The 19,244-nt window shown below is 44.8% G+C and overlaps 2 protein-coding genes across 2 annotated transcripts in view; both read left to right on the top strand.

The window, feature by feature from the left end:
- LOC310871144 (band 4.1-like protein 3) overlaps positions 1–8,851 on the top strand; it is a 66,212-nt gene extending 57,361 nt beyond the window's left edge. Inside the window, exons 22-26 of the mRNA XM_083782633.1 lie at positions 2,294–2,386; positions 2,874–2,972; positions 4,438–4,518; positions 5,055–5,170; positions 7,679–8,851. Of these exons, the coding sequence (XP_083638759.1) occupies positions 2,294–2,386; positions 2,874–2,972; positions 4,438–4,518; positions 5,055–5,165 (384 nt within the window). The 3' untranslated portion in view covers positions 5,166–5,170; positions 7,679–8,851. The remainder of the gene's footprint in view (positions 1–2,293; positions 2,387–2,873; positions 2,973–4,437; positions 4,519–5,054; positions 5,171–7,678) is intronic.
- Positions 8,852–10,525: 1,674 nt separating this feature from the next.
- Positions 10,526–13,873, top strand: LOC310871444 (zinc finger and BTB domain-containing protein 14-like). Its single transcript, XM_083782975.1, has 2 exons — positions 10,526–10,613; positions 11,756–13,873. Exon 2 carries the CDS (start codon positions 11,780–11,782, stop codon positions 12,962–12,964), a length of 1,185 nt encoding a protein of 394 aa, XP_083639101.1. The 5' UTR covers positions 10,526–10,613; positions 11,756–11,779; the 3' UTR covers positions 12,965–13,873.
- Positions 13,874–19,244: the final 5,371 nt, after the last annotated feature.

The raw sequence follows: 19,244 nt of genomic DNA, 5'->3' as shown, positions 1-19,244 counted from the left end.
GGTAGTCGCAGGGCTAGATATTCCCACTGATGTGAGTCCGGGAGAAGATGTGGACCTGAGTGCATCTGTAGAGACAGAGATGCCGGCGGAAATGCAGGAATCGGTGACGGCGGGGCAGCTAGATGACAGACAGGCTGCTGCTGAGACGGTGGGGCAGCTAGATGACAGACAGGCTGTTGCTGAGACGGTGGGGCAGCTAGATGACAGACAGGCTGCTGCTGATTGCATGTCGCCAGAAACGGCAGCGCCGTGCTCCACGCCAGCGGTGCAGAGTGTGGGGGTCGTGGATGAGGAAGGGGAGGAGGATAAAGTTGAGTGTTCAAGATTCACCATCGTTTGTGTACCGGTGTACACAAACGCAAGAGAACGCGGCGTGGAAGAGGAGCTGCCTTTGCCGGAGGAGGAGCTCCGTTTGGGAGGGTCCCACAGTGGGCCAGAGGCCACTGATCCTATAGCTTGTGTGCAATATCATCACGTCCAGATCCCGGTAGGGTTAAACCAAGAAGCAGAGTTTTCTGCAGGTGTGAGAGATGCCCAGGACGTGGAGCTTCCCGAGGCAGATGGAAGGAAGGTCAAGTTCTCAGCTGAGGTACACTACTTCCGCGAAGACAAGCTCCCCTCGGAGCCGGAAGATGATATCGAAGAGGAAGAGGAGGAAGAAACGAAAGGTTCGACATCACGTTATGAAAAGGAGAAGTACCACTACTCTCACGCGGAGAGTTCAGACGATGAACTGGAGGACTCCAGAGAGGAAGAGACACAGCCAAAAGAAGACGAGGGGAATCTTTATCAGATAGAAGACAGGGCTCAGAAAACAAGAGATCAGATTTGGGATCAGGTGCAAAGGTTTTTGGAACGGGTGCAAAATGGACGTGTGATTTCAGAAGAAGAAGAAGAAGATGTGGGAGAACAATTAACCGAGGCCGAATGGTTGGACAATCAGGATGTAAACAAAGAAATAGAGATGGAGGTAGAGCCATCTGCAGAGCTGAACATAGACTGCAGTGTAGTACCAGAGTCAGGGACTGTTGTGAATACAGAAACACAAGAAGCCACTAATGAGACTCTGATAGAAGACACCCACGCTGTTGTGGCAAGAGCAGATATTCCCACTATCGTGCTCTCAGAAGAAGAAGAACAGCTAACTGAGGCCGAAGTGTTAGAACAGCTAACTGAGGCCGAAGTGTTAAAGAATCAGGATGTAAACGAAGAAGAAGGGAGGGAGGGAGAGCAAATAGTCGAGGCTGAAGTTTTGGAGAATGAGGCCATGAACGAAGATGACCAGAAGTCCAGCTCAGAGGAGGTGAATCATGTGACTGAGCAGTCTTCCACAGAGGTTCCTCCAGCCATGCCTCGGTCAGAGGTAAACCCACCCCAAACCCCAGTCAGCCTGGGGACCCCAAACCGACGCATGGACCTCCGTCTGAATTTTCTAACTTCACTGATTGTCCCCTGAACGGATCAAGGAAGAATGGAAACACACACATACACACACACACACACACTTGATGGAAACCTTGTGATTTGCATTCTTTCTTATGGTTATTTCCAGTACTCCGCTTCAGTATTCTCTCCTTCACCAAAATAGATGCCGTAATAATGCATGCCTGCATGCCTATTTAGAGATTTAAGACCCTTACATGATTGCGGATGGTTGGCATATTTTACAGGCACGGGGTATTTATTTGTCCATGCCGTTAACAGAGCACATCTTAGCACAAGGTTGTGATTTTGAGATGTGTAACACATAATTTGTTGATTGCGAACTAAATCTAAATTAAACTACAATGTTGCTGTCGTGCTAAGAGGATACTCATGATAACTGGTACTAGAGCCCAACCGATACACAGATACACGGTCAGCCAATTATTGTCTCAGGAATGCGACAAAAACTAAATAATCTCCATGAATTCAAGGCTTCATGGGGTGTGTAATTGATAGAAATAAGTCATCTTTGGGGTGAACTACTCTAATACACTGTATTGGTTTGGCCAATGTAAGAATAGGGATTGCCGGGTTTTTATTTTTGTATTTATTTTTTGGGTTATAAGTTAAACAATCTTGAATAGAAACTTGAATCAAATCAAAGTTTAAATATGTCATAATAATATTGTCCAGTTTATTTCAAAATATCAGTCAATACAACTGTCGGCAAGGCCAAAATTCTGCATTGGCATCGGACTCGTAAATCTGGCATCGTTCGGGCTCTACTCGTCACGATAACTGGTACTTGGTAACTTCTCGTCTGTTTTAGTTATGCGTGTCTTTTCTGTTCCTGTGCTCGTGCGTTCAGAGTGTTGAGGCGATGCAGCAGGAGGACGTGTGTACCAAGGAGGTCCCTGTCGTCCACACAGAGACAAAGACCATCACTTACGAGTCAGCAGAGGTACGCAATAATATGACCTTATGTGTCAAATCTTCTCTTCTTGGGGTCCCTGGCAAAAAGGTTTAACATTATCAGATTGGGTTCCACGCCGTGGCCAAATGAATATCAAATTGGCACAAAAACGTTTGAGAACCACTGATTTTGAAGGCATTTTGTACAATCGGCCTCAGGTCTTAATAATAATAAACTTTAGGACTTTTTTTAAACAGAGTCACAAAGTGCTTGATAGAAGAATCCACAATACAAAGAAAAATCTCAATTTAATGAGTTCAATGTAGAATATGTTCTTGGTTGTTTGTAATGTTGCTGATCTGGGAATATTGCCGATGTCTTTGTAGATCACATGAACTGTGGATAAGCGAGGCATTGTAAGATAAAAATAAAAAAGCTACCACATCGACAGGCAAAGTCTAAATGTGTACAATGTAATTATGCTCATGTGACAGTTGTGGAAGAACCAGATGAAGGCATTTATCCCCATCATCAGGTGGATGCCAACGGCGACGCTGACCCCGGGGTGTTGCTGAGTGCCCAGACCATCACCTCAGAGACCAGCAGCACCACCACCACCACACACATCACAAAGGTCAGGGGCGTCCACACACACACATGCACTAGTAGTTTACCACTGTGCGGTTGTTGTTGTTGGAGCAGTGTTAACCCATTCAATCTGAGGAAGTACATGTGTCACAACAAGCAAGCCAGCAGGAGGGAAACGGTTGGGGGACATTAGTGGGGGTTTGGAGGGCGGTTAAACGGTGACGTCATGATGTTAACACATTAATTGCCCGGGGTTATTTAATCCATTAAATCAGTGGGCCCAACGATTTTTTTGCAGTGGAGCACTTTTACCGACGATGTGCAACATCGAATGTTGTGCAACAGGCGCTCCCAGCCTGTGGAGTGATGCGATCGGTTTGATGTCAATAATCTCAGTCCTATTAATCAATCTCCGTCTAGGGCATCAGACTGTACTAATTAACAGGACGGAGACCTCTGCCTGGGGCCCTTAAACTTAACTGCCAGCTTTGGTGTAGCTCTGAAGAAATGGACAAGGATTAAATTAACTAAGCATTCTTCAAGCTTTGGCTACTCTATAGTGAAAGTTAGAAGAATTCCATCAAACATTGGATTGCATTTAAATAAACATCACTTTACTAACATATTAGATTATATATTATATAAATAGAGCTCTTCACAGGTTCAAAATGATGGACCCAAACCATAATAAACCCCTGAAATTGGTTCTGAGTGGAACCGACTTGGGCACCCATTATTTTATGAATCCCACACAAACCTGAAATGCTGCTCTACCCACAGTATAGTGGAGATGTCAGCTGTAGCAGCCTACAATACCTTGATGAATAAGTCATTCATGATCACATTCACACTGGACTTTGATTCCACGGAGGTGGAACTTTGTTCCCCCATATACAGTATTGCGCTGCAGTAATCTGATCCCTGGTCAGTCTATCATAGCAGCCCAAGCTTATTTCACACCCACAGCCAGCATAGCCTACACAGATCAACGATTTGTTGTGTATTAGCTTGTCTGGCACCTAGTTGATCGAGTTAGTAGCCATAGCAAGAAACAGAATGGTCATTGCTGGAGAGGCAAGCAGAGCATGTAGCCAATACACAACAACGCAGCGCAGCACAATGGGAAAGGTGGGGTGCTAGACCTCGCGCTGCTCAGGGAAAATAAATAATAAACCAGTCAAACGCAATAGTGTCCCCCAATAGTGGAGTGACATTCAGACGCTTCAGACTGCCTATGTGTTACAATCATTTTAACCACTTAAACCATGATTTTATAATAAAGTATTAAATCAATCAATCTCCTGATTAGATTAAACTGGTACCCCCAACTGAAAATGTATTTTCTATTTACTAAAGAGCTGAAGAGACCGGGGGAGACCCCTGTTAGTAGTGAATGAATACTATGAGGAATTCAGAGCTATTATTTAACACTTATTTTAACAAAAGCAAATCACTTACTTACTTATGTGAATATTTATTTTTAACAAATTCCTCCGTTTTGTGCCGTCCAGACTGTGAAAGGAGGCGTGTCCGAGACGAGGATCGAGAAGAGGATCGTCATCACGGGAGACACAGACATCGACCACGACGAGGTCTCCACACTCTCTTAACTTTTCCCAAGTATCCTGTTCTTTCATGTAATCTATCTTTATCCCATGGCCTAGTTCTCCATCGGTCTCTTATCACTCCATCTCCTTAATCTATCTATCTCTCTAATCTCTCTCCATCCATCTTCTCTCTCTCTCTCTCTCCACCTCTCATTAAAAAAGCACATTTTAAAAATGAAACTGAACAGAGACCTCTCTCCCTCCCCGAAGCGCTTAACGTCTCTTTTCTCAGTGCAGGGATTTGACCCAAAGAATTGCAATTCACTGTGGCTTTTAAAGTGTGATATTTGACAAAGTTATTAACATGCTGTGTAACTTTCACAAATATTGATGTTTGTTGTATGGCTTGTATTACAAATGTAACTAGCAGTAGCTAGCTACCCTGTTGGAATATTGACTCACCAAAAAAAAACATCCCCCACTCCCCCTCCTCCAACCTCCCTCCCTGCCCTGCCCCCTTCTCTATGTCTCCCCCTGGTGGACCCGCCTTGCAACTGCACCTCCGTTGTGTGTGTGTATAGGCTCTGGCTCAGGCCATAAAGGAGGCTAAAGAACAGCACCCTGACATGTCAGTGACCAAAGTAGTGGTACATAAAGAGACAGAGATCACACCAGAGGAGGGGGAGGATTGACCCAGGTAAGAAGGATGAAGGCTTCTGGCTGGAACCGATCCATTCCAGTCCGGTCCGATCTGGACTGGCTTTGGATTTGGCTGGGCTAGGGGTTTGCAAGCTGGTCTCTCCATTCTCCTCGCATGCTGCTTTTCCCCCCACCCCCCCATCAGCACTGGCTGTCATGGGTACTACAGACAGCCCTGCTTGTGTAGCACTAACCATCAAGGCATCACGCTGTCATCGGCCCAGCTCCACCTCAGCCTCTGTGAGTGTATACAGACTGGATGTCATACGGTTGCAGCCTTAGGGGAAAGAAAGAAAAAAGAAAAAAAACGTTAATAGTCATATTTCTGCCAGTGTCTTTTTTTCTTCTTTTTTTGGTCGAAACACTCCCCCCTGCTGGGCAATTACATGACCTCCTTGTACTGTATGTTTGTACTGTACTGTAATGTTTGTACAAACAGAGACTGACCCCATCTGGAATAATTAGATGCTATATATACTGAGGCCTCACAAATTCATCTCTTCCTACCTGGCTTCCCTGTTTTGGGCATGTCATTATATTAGTAATATAAACAATATTATAGTACATTTTATAATATAATATTATAGTAATAGATAATTCCATAATGTTTTTCTACAAGCACATCTAATCTACAAGCTCTATGCACTGAGTTTTATATTGTCTATTTATTTTTTATTTGATGTACGATGATGGTGGCACAGTGGTAAATGTAAAAAGACATTTATTTTTTTATTGTTTTTTGCATACTTGTCGGTGTGTTTTGAATCCCCTGAAAATCATGTATGAGACAATCTTTCATCATTATTAAGAATCAAGCGAATCTAAGCATTGCCTTATTCCCAAAGTTTTCACAAGGACTGAAAAATAAATGCTGAATAGCAGTCTTTGGGTCTCAAGTTCAAACGGCAGTGGCGACATTTAGCAAACAGAATTTGGAATATGATGTTTTGTCAACAATGCGGCGCAGCCATACTGTACCTTTTAATCCCGATCAGTGAACAAGTGAGAATTCCAGCTAAACCAGCTCTGCATGCCTCTCTCTGCGGCCTTTAGTTTGTGGCCTGCAAAGTCATCTGTATCCATTTGAAATCTGATCCTACATATACAGAGGTGTGCCTGCCTGGGGAAACTGTCGGTCCTATTTTGGAGAAGAAAATAAAATAATCTCATAATCATGCCGGCAACTTTCATACAAACCCTGTTAGTAGTATGTTTGTTATTTTAGGGAAAATTGGCAATGTTGGTCCTGTGCTGGGCCCACTAATATATTCAAGCATGCAGAAAAGAAAAAAAACTATTAAAACAAATATTGTAATTTATCCACGCCCATCCCATTATGAAAAACCCGTTCAAAGGCACTGTATTGCTTCCAAATGGAAACGATTAAGCATTCTTTTCTATCGTGTTTTCTAAAAAGGTCAGGGGGTTTATTTATGCAACCCAAACACGCACAACCTTTTATATGCTCAAATGGGTCAGACGTTTGTCTCGCAATGTTTTTTTTACAAACTTTACGAAGGCAACCATTTGTGTTTGGACTTGTCTTGTCTGCGCAGCGTTGTCAGGTATCCTCCCTGAGTCTGACAGGGGGCCATGCGATGGAAGCTCTATCATTCCATTCTACCACTCTGGCATTGTTCTTTTAGTGTTTCTAATAACCCCTCCTCAACCCTATCTTTCAAGCTTTTCCTGTGCAGACACCTTCTATGTCAACCTTATATATATATATATATATATATATATACATACATACATACATACATATATACATACACACACACACACACACACACACACACACACACACATACTGCTGTATATCTAACTTTTGGCATCCAAGCTTTCCTCATTAGCTTCTGAGTGAAATGACCCCAAGGCGCAGGGTTTTGGATGCGTGTGTATGCGTGTGCGTGCATGTGTGGACTTGCGTGACTCACCAGATGGGAATGGCTTGCTATGTTTCCACGGCTCTCTGGACCCTCCGCTCTGCGTGCAGTGCTGTCTTATATCTTGCCTGTCAGAATGGCTATGCTCTCAGTCTGAGCAGCAGTTATTACCATTGTACTAAATATTTGTTTGTGGCCTTCTTTCTGGATGCTTGTCTCTTAACTGTAGATGCACATGCAGAGGCCGGGCTACCAAACAGGATAAAAAATAAAATAAAAAATAGGCTAATAAAGTGGTTTCTATTTTCAACATTTTAATTTGAGACGTGTCGTTTTAGGCGGTAGATGACACAGGCATTAGACATGATGATGTTAATTATGGTGGTGATGTTAATTATAAAAGCCACTGTTCCCACCAATGTGTGCAAGCTTTACCCAGTAAGGACCCGGTTGGCCTTTGTGCATCTGCCGTACTGTATATACAGTTGTATTACTGTTTTCCTCACTACACCTGTAGCATTTGTTGTGTTGTCCTGTGTGGTATGCTGTGCCATATCGTTTTGGGAGTTTCAAAGTGTAGAACCGTGTTTGCTGACATGTTGTTTTCTCTGTGTTGGTAGGAATAAGGCTGAGTGCTGTTTTCTATTCAAGGATTCAACCTCGCAACCTTCAACACCCAGGATTCCATGTATTACTCCGGGACATTCTGAAGACTTAGACAGCTCCTCCTCTCCAAATGCTGCGGCTCGCCACAAGGTCCCACCCATCACCTGCGAAAAAGTGCATTTTGCATGAGAAGGACACCATGTTGCATTATCAAAGAATGACAAGATTATATACATGAAAACCATAAGATTATAAGAAAAACCTGGTTCTTCAATCCCATCTGCACGCCGACCTCTCGTGTGCAGCAAGAAAACAAACCCTTTCCTTCTTTTTCTTTCACTGCCTTATGACTTTGAAGCATTTTTATGATTGAGAATAATTATTGTAGCAACATTCTATTTATGAATAAAGCCATCACTCCGAAACCTAAAACAACGCTGTATGCTGCACAGTATAACCCTTGCTGTAGATATGCCAAACTCATTGCCAGCAACTTCAGCAAGCATTGTGTCACTCACCACTCCACAAACTCAATGGTTTCCAGTCAAATATGCCACTGCAGAAATCAATACAGACCAACTGTCTGCAGTACACACCTAAGCTTTTCTTGGAAGAAGCCAATCATATATCTAGTAAATGATTTTGTCACAAACTACTTGGAAAAGTATTTTTCTTTTCTTATGATCAGTATTTTTATTTTTGTCATCATTCTTACCTATTGTTTCTACCACCTGGCTGCAACAGTTCTTTGAAACTGTTTAAAAAACACATTTAAGGATACTGGGAAGAGCAGATATCAAGCTTGCTGTTCAGGAAGCTCTTGGGATGTTCTTGGTGGATGAAGAGCTGTACCTAAGGTGACTGTCCAAGGACTCGTGTGGTCTGTCATGTTCGAAGCTCTCTTAATGAATATGTCATTTTCAACATATATGTTGTCAAGGTGTGTGGTTATCAATATGTTGTAGTGGGAAAAGTACCATTAACGTGCGCTTGTTGCAAAAATAGGGACACAATGATGTGTTGAAGATGACATATATGGTCTTAAAAGATTAACAAAGCCAAGAGTGATCTGTCGTACACCAGAATATGTATGCTATATGCCTCTCATCTGTTCAAACTGTATCTGAATACCAAGTATCATTCATGTACAGCAATATTTCCACAACAGTGAAATAAAAGTGGCAAATCCATTGGTTTTAAGTTTGTCATTTTCTTTCTAAATGGAATATTGACTGAATTGAATTTGATTTATGTATTAAGCTCTCTGATTCGTAAAGATGCAGCCTGCAGCTTATTGATCTACTCTGATCTTAATATTTCATTATTAGTCTATGCATCCTTTTATATACGTAGCTTTAATTTGGAAATTGAGAAAATAATGTCAACACTATTCAAAGTTCATAGGTTACTACATTTGCATTATGACGAGCAAAAAAGTATTCAAGCCATGTTAATATTTATCAGCACTGTCTGTAATATATAGACTGTAACCCTTACACATAACAACAACCATCTGCTCTTGGACATAAAGGAATTTACCATTTTAAATTATCTTGCGATCCACTATGAGGAAGCATCCATACTAGCTATAGTATATATGGTTCTAGATCCTTATTGTTTCATCAGTAACCCTGACCTGGGGGCAATAACGGCATTTTGGGGGATAGAGCTAGGTCTGATAATGATGAACTGTATAGGCCTACCATGCATATCTTAATGACTGTTGGTAGGGCGTAATACATTTTGGTGGCATAGGAGTGAAAATAATGTAGTGCCTTGTTTGTGCCGAATCTGGGTTGCACTCCCTCTGGTGTTGTGGGTGTGGACTTTGTTAACATTAAGGAAGTATTTAGACAGGTACATGGGTATCTTGGTGGTGTATCGAATCTTGTGGACCCATTGCCAGATGCTGTACTCTGTCATCGACCCTAAGCCATTCCAGCCTATCAAAGTGGGCAGGGGTGAGGTGGGTTCAGGGGGTGAGGCCAAGTAGGAGCCTGACCAGTTTGTTTTGGTAAGTCTGGAGCCTTGTACGAGGGTTCCTGTTAGGGTCTTCAAGGTGTTTTTGTTGACCAGTGAGGAGATCCTGTAAACTTTACAGGATCTCCTCACTGGTCAACGTATTAAAAAAAATCAACCAAAGAACAAGATTCCTTTACAGTGTAAAGGAATCTTGTTCTTTGGTTGATTTTTTTTAATACGTTGGTGGCCATTTTATCACCGGAAAGATTAGCCTCCAGGATGGAACCTAGGTAGGTAATTTCATCTTTATGTGTGATAATATTGTCACCCACTCTAACCAAGAAGCCATCTGCCTCGCTTAGATTACTATTTGATCCAAAGAGAATGGATTCAGTTATTCCCAGATGAAGGATATAGTTTGTTATCAGTGAGCCAGGTGCAGATTCTACCGAGTTCAGAGGTGAGGGCCTTTTCAACCTGCAGTTTGTTCCTGTCCGAGACCAGCAGTGCTGAGTCATCTGCGAACAGGAACAAGTTTGTAGTTTCTACAAGAGGAGCTACAAAGAAAAGTTCAACTTCAGCTACAAATATGATGTGTAACTTTGTATCTTTTGTAACTGCCAGTGTGAACACAAGAGAGTATATAAATGGAGTCCTTGGAATTCAACAGCTTGAGCCTTGAGCACCACTAAGCATGAACTCGGGCTGGGGTGGCCGGATGGGTTGAATTACAAAAAATAGCCTAATCCTAATACATCTATGATAGTCTTGATCCAAGGCTAGGGCTGGGGGTGGAGGAAGCCGACGTGCCGCTCCGGTCCTGCAGGGGGCGGCGGAGCGGCGCGGCGTTTCCTCCACCGCCTCCCCAGGCAGTCACAACAAGAGGAGGAAGAGGAAAAACGACAGTTCTGTGTGTGGATCTGGATCCTCGTCGTCGACTCGCCTGCCTTGCGTGACAACACCAAGGATTCCACCCTGGCTTCCAAGGTATTTAAAAAACCATTCCAATTCTCCCTTTTAACTTCGATTCGACGTCGGAAAACAGATTACGGTCCTTTTGCGCGTTTTATCGACGGGTAAAACGTCGGTTTTGGGCGGTCGGATGCGTTCAGAAACGGCTAACAGAAACATGCCCAAGCGGCGGAGCGCTCGAGCTGCTTGATACCAAAATGGCTGGGCGCAGTGAAATGTGAAAGATTCTTTCTGCTAAAGGTTATTCTCTCTCTTCGCACGCGACGCCAACCGGAACGCAAACCGCGGGGCGCGAGCCGTGTTAACGCATCGCGGTCGCCGTTTTATTTTAGCAGCGCGTCCCCCGGCTTATTTTCCGTGTTTTATTGGCGATTTTTTTTTCTCGCGTTTGTCGGGCCTATTTTTTTCTCCCTCTCTTCGCTCCATAGGATTTCTGCATGACTGAATTAGCCACTTTTGTTTACTCTCTGCTTTCCGACGCGTCGCGCACCGCCGCCGCCGTCGAATGCGCTCCGCACGCACAACGACTCGAGCAAATATGTTTTGTTTTTTTGTTTTTTTCATTCGCCATGAAAGTATATGCGCGTTGCATACTTAATATGTATACATTAACATAATTAGCATGCTAATTTAGCCTAGCGCTCGCGCTCCACCCACTTTTAGTTTGGCAGGTGATGACCGTTTCCGATGATACTGTACGAAAATTATCTCTGGAAAACGAAATATAAACAAAAAGACGATGACGTAAATAAAAAAATATATAATGCCATTGCAAACTAACTACCGGTATTGGGTTTCCGTTTTAGCACAACAAACACTAGCATTCTATTCGGATTGTGATAGCTTCCATTTATGACTACTGCTGTTCAATTACATCTTTATTGGCGGTCCATAGCAATGCGTACAAAGAATATAAATAAAAGAAACGCGACAGGCAATAACATTATCACACACACACACACACACACACACACAAAGGCATTTTAGCTAGTACACCCTTTAGTCTGGATTACAATGTGATTATAGTGGGAACCGCTCATTATGATTCGTTCTGATGTTTGCTAATCTTGCTAATTCCGATTCTGACTAAAATAATAACTAAAATAACTGAAATAAAATAAATAATTCCCCCCCCCCCCTTCCTTTTTTTTGTAAAGATTGACCCCCTCTCAGACGTCGCTATGTCTGACTTGCTGAGATATATCGACTATGATCATAAAGCAACGTTCCTGAAGATGCTGAATCAACAGCGAATGGAGGGCGAGCACTGCGACATCGTGGTGGTGGTGGAGAACATAGAGTTCCGCGCCCACCGCTGCGTGCTGGCCGCCTGCAGCAACTACTTCAAGAAGCTGTTTAAGAAACAGAGCGACGAGGACAACTCCATCGTGGAGCTGGACTTCATCCGCTCAGACATCTTCGAGGAGGTGCTCAACTACATGTACACGGCGCGCCTCGCCGTCCGCAAGAAGGACATCAACATGATGATGTCGTCGGGCCAGATACTAGGCATCAACTTCCTGGACAACCTGTGCACGCAGAAGCGCGAGCTGACCAACATGAAGACCCGAGAGAACCAGGCGCCTGGTGACCACGGCATGCGCGCCCAGGACGCCATCTTGAAGGAGCTCGCCATGGAGGAGGTGAGGAAGAACAGCTTCTACGACCAGGGCATGGACAACATGTCGGGCCCCGGGGGCTCCCATGTCAACAACCAGCCGCACAACTACAGCACCAACATGGGCAAGGACCAGCACGGCCACTGGAGCTCCTCGTCCTCCAGCGACATGAAGCTGGAGTACCTGCTCTACGGCCACCGCGACCACGGCTCCTCCTGCCAGACGCCTGGGAAGATCCTGGACCCCAACGCCAAGAAGGAGCGTCTCCTCACCGCCAACCGGCCCTATGGCTGCGAGCACTGCCCCAAGGCCTTCACCACCGCCGCACACCTCAAAGAGCATCTAAAGATCCACTCCGGCTTCAAGCCCCACCGCTGTGTCGTGTGCGGCAAGGCGTTCATACGGGGGCCCGACCTGAAGAGGCATGAGCGTGTGCACAGCAACGAGAGACCCTTCGGCTGCCAAATGTGCGAAAAGGCCTTCAAGCACAAGTCCCACCTGAAAGACCACGAGCGGCAGCACCGGGGCGAGAGGCCCTTCAACTGCGGCTCCTGCGACAAGGCCTTCATCAAAGCCTCGGATCTGAAGCGCCACTGGAACACCATGCACAGCGGCAACCCCCGCAGAAACATGTCCCTGTCCCCCGCTGCCTCCCAGCAAGGCGGCCAGCAAGCAGAAGCCACTGGAGACCAGAGAGACTGGAAAATGGAGACCGGACCACATTCGCATAACTCGGAGAACTTGTGATCGTTGTCTGCAGGACACAACTGCTAAACACAAACGCATACACTGACGAGACAACCACCACACTGATATGACATACACACACACATGCATACATCCATATATCCATCGTACCTGTACATGAGACGGGTAAATGTATGCACACACCCGCGCACACACAACCACAACCCTGTGACAGGCTGCGTAGCCTGGTGTCACACGGACAATGATCGGAGTGAGTAACGACAGATCATAGCATGTTCATAAGACTGTGGGGCTGTATTATTATTCTAAAGAATTATGTCAAGAGGATGTTCTCTTTTTTTTTTTTCTCTCCGCCTGTAAAATCCTGTAAATGTTTAGTTCACTCTACTATACGTATATTTTTCACAACAGCATCATTTGCTATCTAGACAGGGGATCCTCATAACATTATTCTCTTTTACTTTTATGGGATATGTAACATTTAAATGTTTTGTTTAACCTTTGATGAAATTTTAAGAACGACATGTTAGGGTAAGGGGGGCGGGGGGCAAGACAAAAAAAAGAAGAAAAAAAAAGATTTTTCTGCATAACATTTGTTGCGTTGACTATATTCATGTGGATGTTTTTAATGGATGTGTTTAGTTGTATTGATTGATATTACACTGTACGAGTAAGAGTCACCATTTTTGCATTTGACAAACAGATGATACCAAAGTCTTGGGCCCTCAAAAGATTGTCTCACAGAGACTGTCCTGCCCAAGCAACTGGCCAACTAGATTTACTGTTATACAGTATAACTGTCATCCAGCTATCAACAGTTAATGATAGATGTCTGTATATACTGTAGCTTAGATTGTTGCACAATTAGAATACACAATAATTAAATATGCACATATAACATTGTCCTACTCCTACACTTTGACAATAAACACCATTTGCTGCGTTGTACTTTTTTCGCTAATTATTTGTTTTTTACGGCGATGGTACATATAAGTAGGTTCATATCACACATTAAAATCCTGAACTCTGAGTGTGTACAGATGTAACCAAAGGGTCCATTTGGTTACATCACACTGGCTCATCTGTGGTGATGTGGTTGCGCTGCCACACCCAACAATCTCCAGGTCATCTTTCAAGAGTCAGGTGTGTGTGTGTTTGTGTGTCTGAGGCAGCAGCTGCCATATAGATAACCTCTGTCAATGAGTTATGGCAATGCAATGTTTGTTATGCAACAGTGCCTCTTGCGGAAAATCTTGTCAATAAGGCATTTTTCACTTAAAAATTGGTTATTTTCAGCTATGCATGCTGCGAAGTATAGGCTTTAGGGATCATCTTGTGTACCATGGAGCTTGTATGCCTCCACCCTTATTCCTAATTTAGCTCCAAATCTCATCTGGGTCTTTAAGAATATAAATGAATATTTTGTCCCACAATTATCAACAAGAACCTGGTTTCTAATTCATTATTTTCAAACTAAACTTGGTAAAAAAAAAAAGAAGTCTTGCCCAGGAGGGGCTGTGTGGTTGTACATGACAACCATATACATTTTAAATTATATATATATATACATTGTAAAGGAACTCTGCAATGCAAATGTTTAGCATCAAATAATTGTGTTGGGTCTCTGTCTGCTATTAAGATAATAACCTGATCAAATGCTCACAGGCCAAGTAAGGATAATCCAATGGATATACTGTAGTGTAGGAGTCAAGCATCTAGTTCACCCTGAGTTCAAATTCTTCTCTTGCTTTGACACAAAGAATGCAGCAACTTGGTTTTGTTTATTGGCCTGGCCTATGCAAACAATCACATCTGGTGCACAGTCCCCACCCCACCCTCCTAAATCCTGCTGCCCCTTGGTTTTGTCCAGTCTGTTTTAGGTCTATTCCAGCACACAAATCTTTGTCATTTTCAACAACAAAAATACTCCATGTGGCATATAATGAAAATATCCGCTCTGCATGCTCACAGCATGACGTGTTGTGAACTTGTAGATTGGCTATTTTCATATTTAGATGAGATTGGCTATTTTAATACTTTATGGTTTAATTACCCGATCGTTACACATGCAATGTGCACTTGTGCAGACACATGCTTTGCTATAATGTTGACTTAAACCCAGTTAACATGTCTGCTGTCGTGCGAAGGGAATACTTTCCCATACTCAGTATGCAACACTAGATGGTGCCCTGTGCATAGTGATTGACCTGTTGCTGGCCAATTTGGAGCAGCTTATGTAGATAGTGCCGGTCCAAAACGAACCACTGATGAGCATGAGCCTGTTAGAATATAGACGTTTATTGAATGGAGAGGTACTGGGGGTGTTTTTATTCCTCCCTCTGAATGTAAGCCGAGCTCAGTTAAAAGCACATATGGCGTGCCTGCGCTAAATTTATGCACTATCACACCTGGATGCTTTCCATACATTTACATACATCTGACTCCACCGGTGGAAAGTGCTGGGTGCTGAGCCAGTACGGGATAAGGGTTTTCACAGTCACATTGCTCTTGTCGCCGGTGACAGCAGCACACCGGACATAAATCCATTTAAACCATTTATATTTTTTTAATGCCATTTGTCCCCGGGGCCAATAGTCCATCCTCTTATGCTGCCTGTATGCCTATGTGATAATGATATATTCTTAACTGTTAAGGGGGACTTGATCGCCTATAATTTTGGGGTAAAACGGCTTTGTGGAAAACTCACGTCAGTGTCGTAATGGAAAAGGCGGGCCTTTTGCTTCATTGGTGTCACTAGATGCCCAAAAATCTGTTTTCTGCATTTCCTGGCCCTCGCTGCTGCGTGAGGCCCAGTAAATGATGCAGGGTCTGGGTTTTGTATGAGACTGACGGGTGGTGGAAGGGATGGATCGGTGCTGCTGTGCAGCGTGTAAGCTTTGTCTCTGGGTTTATTCTGTTGGTGTGCCTTCTTTGTGCCGTGACTGCCTTGTATTTGTGTTGTGCGTGTGTGTGACTGTGTGGGGGGGGGGGGGGGATGTGCGTCAGTCCGTGCATGAATTATGTTGCCTGTGTGTGCGTGACTGCGTGTGGTGTGCGCCAGGGGATTTGTGTGATCACTGATGAGGGCTTTGTGTGTGTGTGTGCTGTGTACTCGCCCAGGCATGTGCTTAAGCGCATTTATATGGATGTGCACGCATGTGTGCGTGTGTATGCATGTGTAATGACATGGGGGTGGGGAGTGCGAGTGTGCATTCATGCATGTGCGTGCGTGCGTGCCTGCCATTCGCATGTGTCCATGTGCTCACTGTTCTGTGCATCCATAATGACGAGGGCTTTGTGTGTGCGTGTGTGTGTGTGTGTGTGTGAGAGAGAGAGAGAGAGAGAGTGCGTAGGCAGTGAGTGAGTGAGCGTGCATTCATGCATGCACCTATGTGCGTGCATTCGGTTCATTCGTGCATGTGCATGTAAATTGTGCATCAGCACAGAGTATGTGTCATTGGGCTTATAATTGTGTCAGTTCCCATTTCTGTATGTGTGCACTATGCAGGAGCCTGCACGCATGTGCGTGCGTGCACACCTAGGCTATGTGCACATCATGGTTATTTATTTTATTTATTTATTCTATCATGCAGGTAGACCCGACTGAGTGCATGAGGTGTGTGCATACATCAGAGCTGTGGGGGATGTGTGTTTGTGTTATGCGCGTGCACGTGCGTGTGCACGAGGAGGGATGTCTGTGCGCCCGTGCATGCATGTCTGTCTTAATGAGTGACACTGTCTGTGTGTGTGTGTGTGTGTGTGTGTGCGTGCATGTGCGTAAGGGGGGATGTTTACCTCTCATCAGTTTTTTGCAGTCTGTGCATCTGCACGTACGTGCGTACACTCCGTGCGTACACTCTCTCACACATACACAGAGAGTATTATGTGTGTACATGACAATGTTTGAATGTCTGCGTATTGTTTTTGCATGTACAGTATGTGTGCGTTTGTACATATGTACATAACATTACTGAGTGTCTGTGTGTGTGTGTGTGTGTGTGTGTGTGTGTGAGTGCATGCGTGCGTGCGCGTGCATGTGAGTGCATAGTTTCATGCATGCATGTGTGTATATGTATGTGCTGTGTGTGTGTGTGTGTGAGTGTGAGTGTGAGTGTGTGTGTGTGTGTGTGTGTGTGTGTGTGTGTGTGTGTGTGTGTGTGTGTGTGTGTGTGTGTGTGTGTGCGTGGTGAACACCCGGTTTCCATTACTCGCCCCGGCGTGGTTCTCTCAGCCAGACCGCAAAAACCTCCTGCCTCCCCTCTGGCTCCACCCAGCACTGCCACAGGCTTCCCAGAAAAGAGTAGCGTCTAATTAAAAAAAAACTTTAATTACATTCATCTCATCTCTCTCTCTCACACACACACACACACACACACACACACACACACACACACTCAGGGAGAATAACATAAGTGTATACAAACAATTTCATGTGAAATAGGGGCCACAGCATGAAAGGCCCAGAAGCCCATTTGTCTTCCAAATGTAAATAGCTTTTAATCAGTCTCATTGACATCCGCATTGTAGCACAGCCTCAGTGATGTTGTCCTCACTTTAAGCTCCATCTGGAAATGTATTGTTGCCTGCTTATGACTTGTGGATGAGGGTCTCACTCTCTCCCTCTCTCTCTCTCTCTCTCTCTCTTCTTTCGTGTCAAGTCAGAGGTCCAACTCGTCGTATAGCCATGCCCGCATCTCTGGTCCTAGGTCGAAGAGGCTGGCTTCCGAGGGTGGTCTGTATAAGGGGCAGGTTGCGATTATATGGTCGTCAGTTTATCTCTCCCTCTCTTTCTTTCTCTCTCTCTCTCTCTCTCTCTCTCTCTCTTCATGATTTTCTCTCTTAAGGCAACTTAAACCGAAAGAAAGAGAGAAAGATTATCATATTAACTGCCAAAGATTTGAACACTAATTTGACACAGAGCATCTAATCCCCATTGAGTCCTCAGAGTGAATGTCATATATTTTTTTAATTTAATTATATATTTTTTGTCCCACGATTTTGTAAGTAACCCATTTTTCACCCCTGTGTCAATCATTCTGTGATGTGATCCTGGGCTCTACACACCCTCCGCCAACCTAGGGAGAGCAACGGACTTAACTCATGCTTCCTTCTTGCTTGAGTGTCCAAGTTGCTCCTTTACACCTGACAGGGGGGAGTTTCCCTGGTTGGACGTAGCGCGTGGAAGGAGCACGTTATTCCAACCAGTTCCTTTCCCCTCCATCAGGCGTCCCGGCTGGCCAGGGGGAGGCAGTTTAGAGACCACGATTACTGCATGTTTTTGTGAGGGTACCTACCCTAGGGGACACGGGGAGAACATGCAAACTCCACACAGAAAGGCCCTTTCGCCAACCCCGCCTTCAGGTATGGGCACTGATGACGCGGAGGAGGAAACACGCCGCCAGCACCCACAGCGCCCCGAGCCGGAATCGAACCCAGGACCTTCTAGCTGTGAGGCAACAGCACTACCAACTGTGCCACCGTGCCCCGGAGTGAATGTCATATTAACTGAAGAGAGAGTGTCGTCACTCTCAGAGGTATTTGACTGGAGTTTCTTTTCTCTCTCTCTCATCACCTGGAAACTCTGGAACCCTCCTATCTGTCCGTTGTCCTTCTCGTTCCCATGGGGAGAGCACAGAGAAGCACCTTTATTAACCATGACCCAGTGTTGTCCACACACAAGGTATGCCTTTGTTGACCTGTGTGGCGTTGACCTAAATAGTGGTTAAAAGATCTCTCTTCAGGCACGGCAAAGCAAGGGTTATCGGGCCATCTCCACATACGGCACACACAGGACACGAGAGCCCCCGCCCCTCGCGGCCCGCTATCTGCGCACTCTCATTGTTCATAGACCTGGCCAGATGTTACAGCTGAGAGATTGCCATCATGTTGTTCCATTCTCAGCGGGGTGCCACAGAGAATCTCACAGTTCCCCCTCTAAAGCCCTATTGTGAGCTTGTAGATCTGGTATTTACGGCACGCGACTGTACAGTATAAATCAGCCATAACTCACACGCCACTGCTCCTCTGTCGCCACCCTGCCCCCCCCCCCTCTGCACTTCTGTCCTCTCCTTCCCACCTCCTCTCGTCTCTCCTCTATCCTAATCTTCCCCCCCGGCATACTCTCCTCTCATTTCTCCTCCTCCCCTATCTCTTCTCGTCTTTTCTCCTCTCACCTCCCCTTCTCCTCTGCCCTCCACTCCTCAACACCAATCACAGATAACAACTGGGGTGCTGTCCTTGGCCAAACACAGCACACACTGTTACCCTGCCGTGCACCGTCTCTCACTCTGCCTCTCCTCTCTTCTCCTCTCCTCTCTTT

Source organism: Protomyctophum parallelum (genome assembly GCF_964188405.1).
Source record: "Protomyctophum parallelum genome assembly, chromosome: 14".
Lineage (NCBI taxonomy): Eukaryota > Metazoa > Chordata > Actinopteri > Myctophiformes > Myctophidae > Protomyctophum > Protomyctophum parallelum.
The sequence above is the reverse complement of the archived record's forward strand: the minus strand, read 5'-3'. Positions and strand labels throughout refer to the sequence as shown.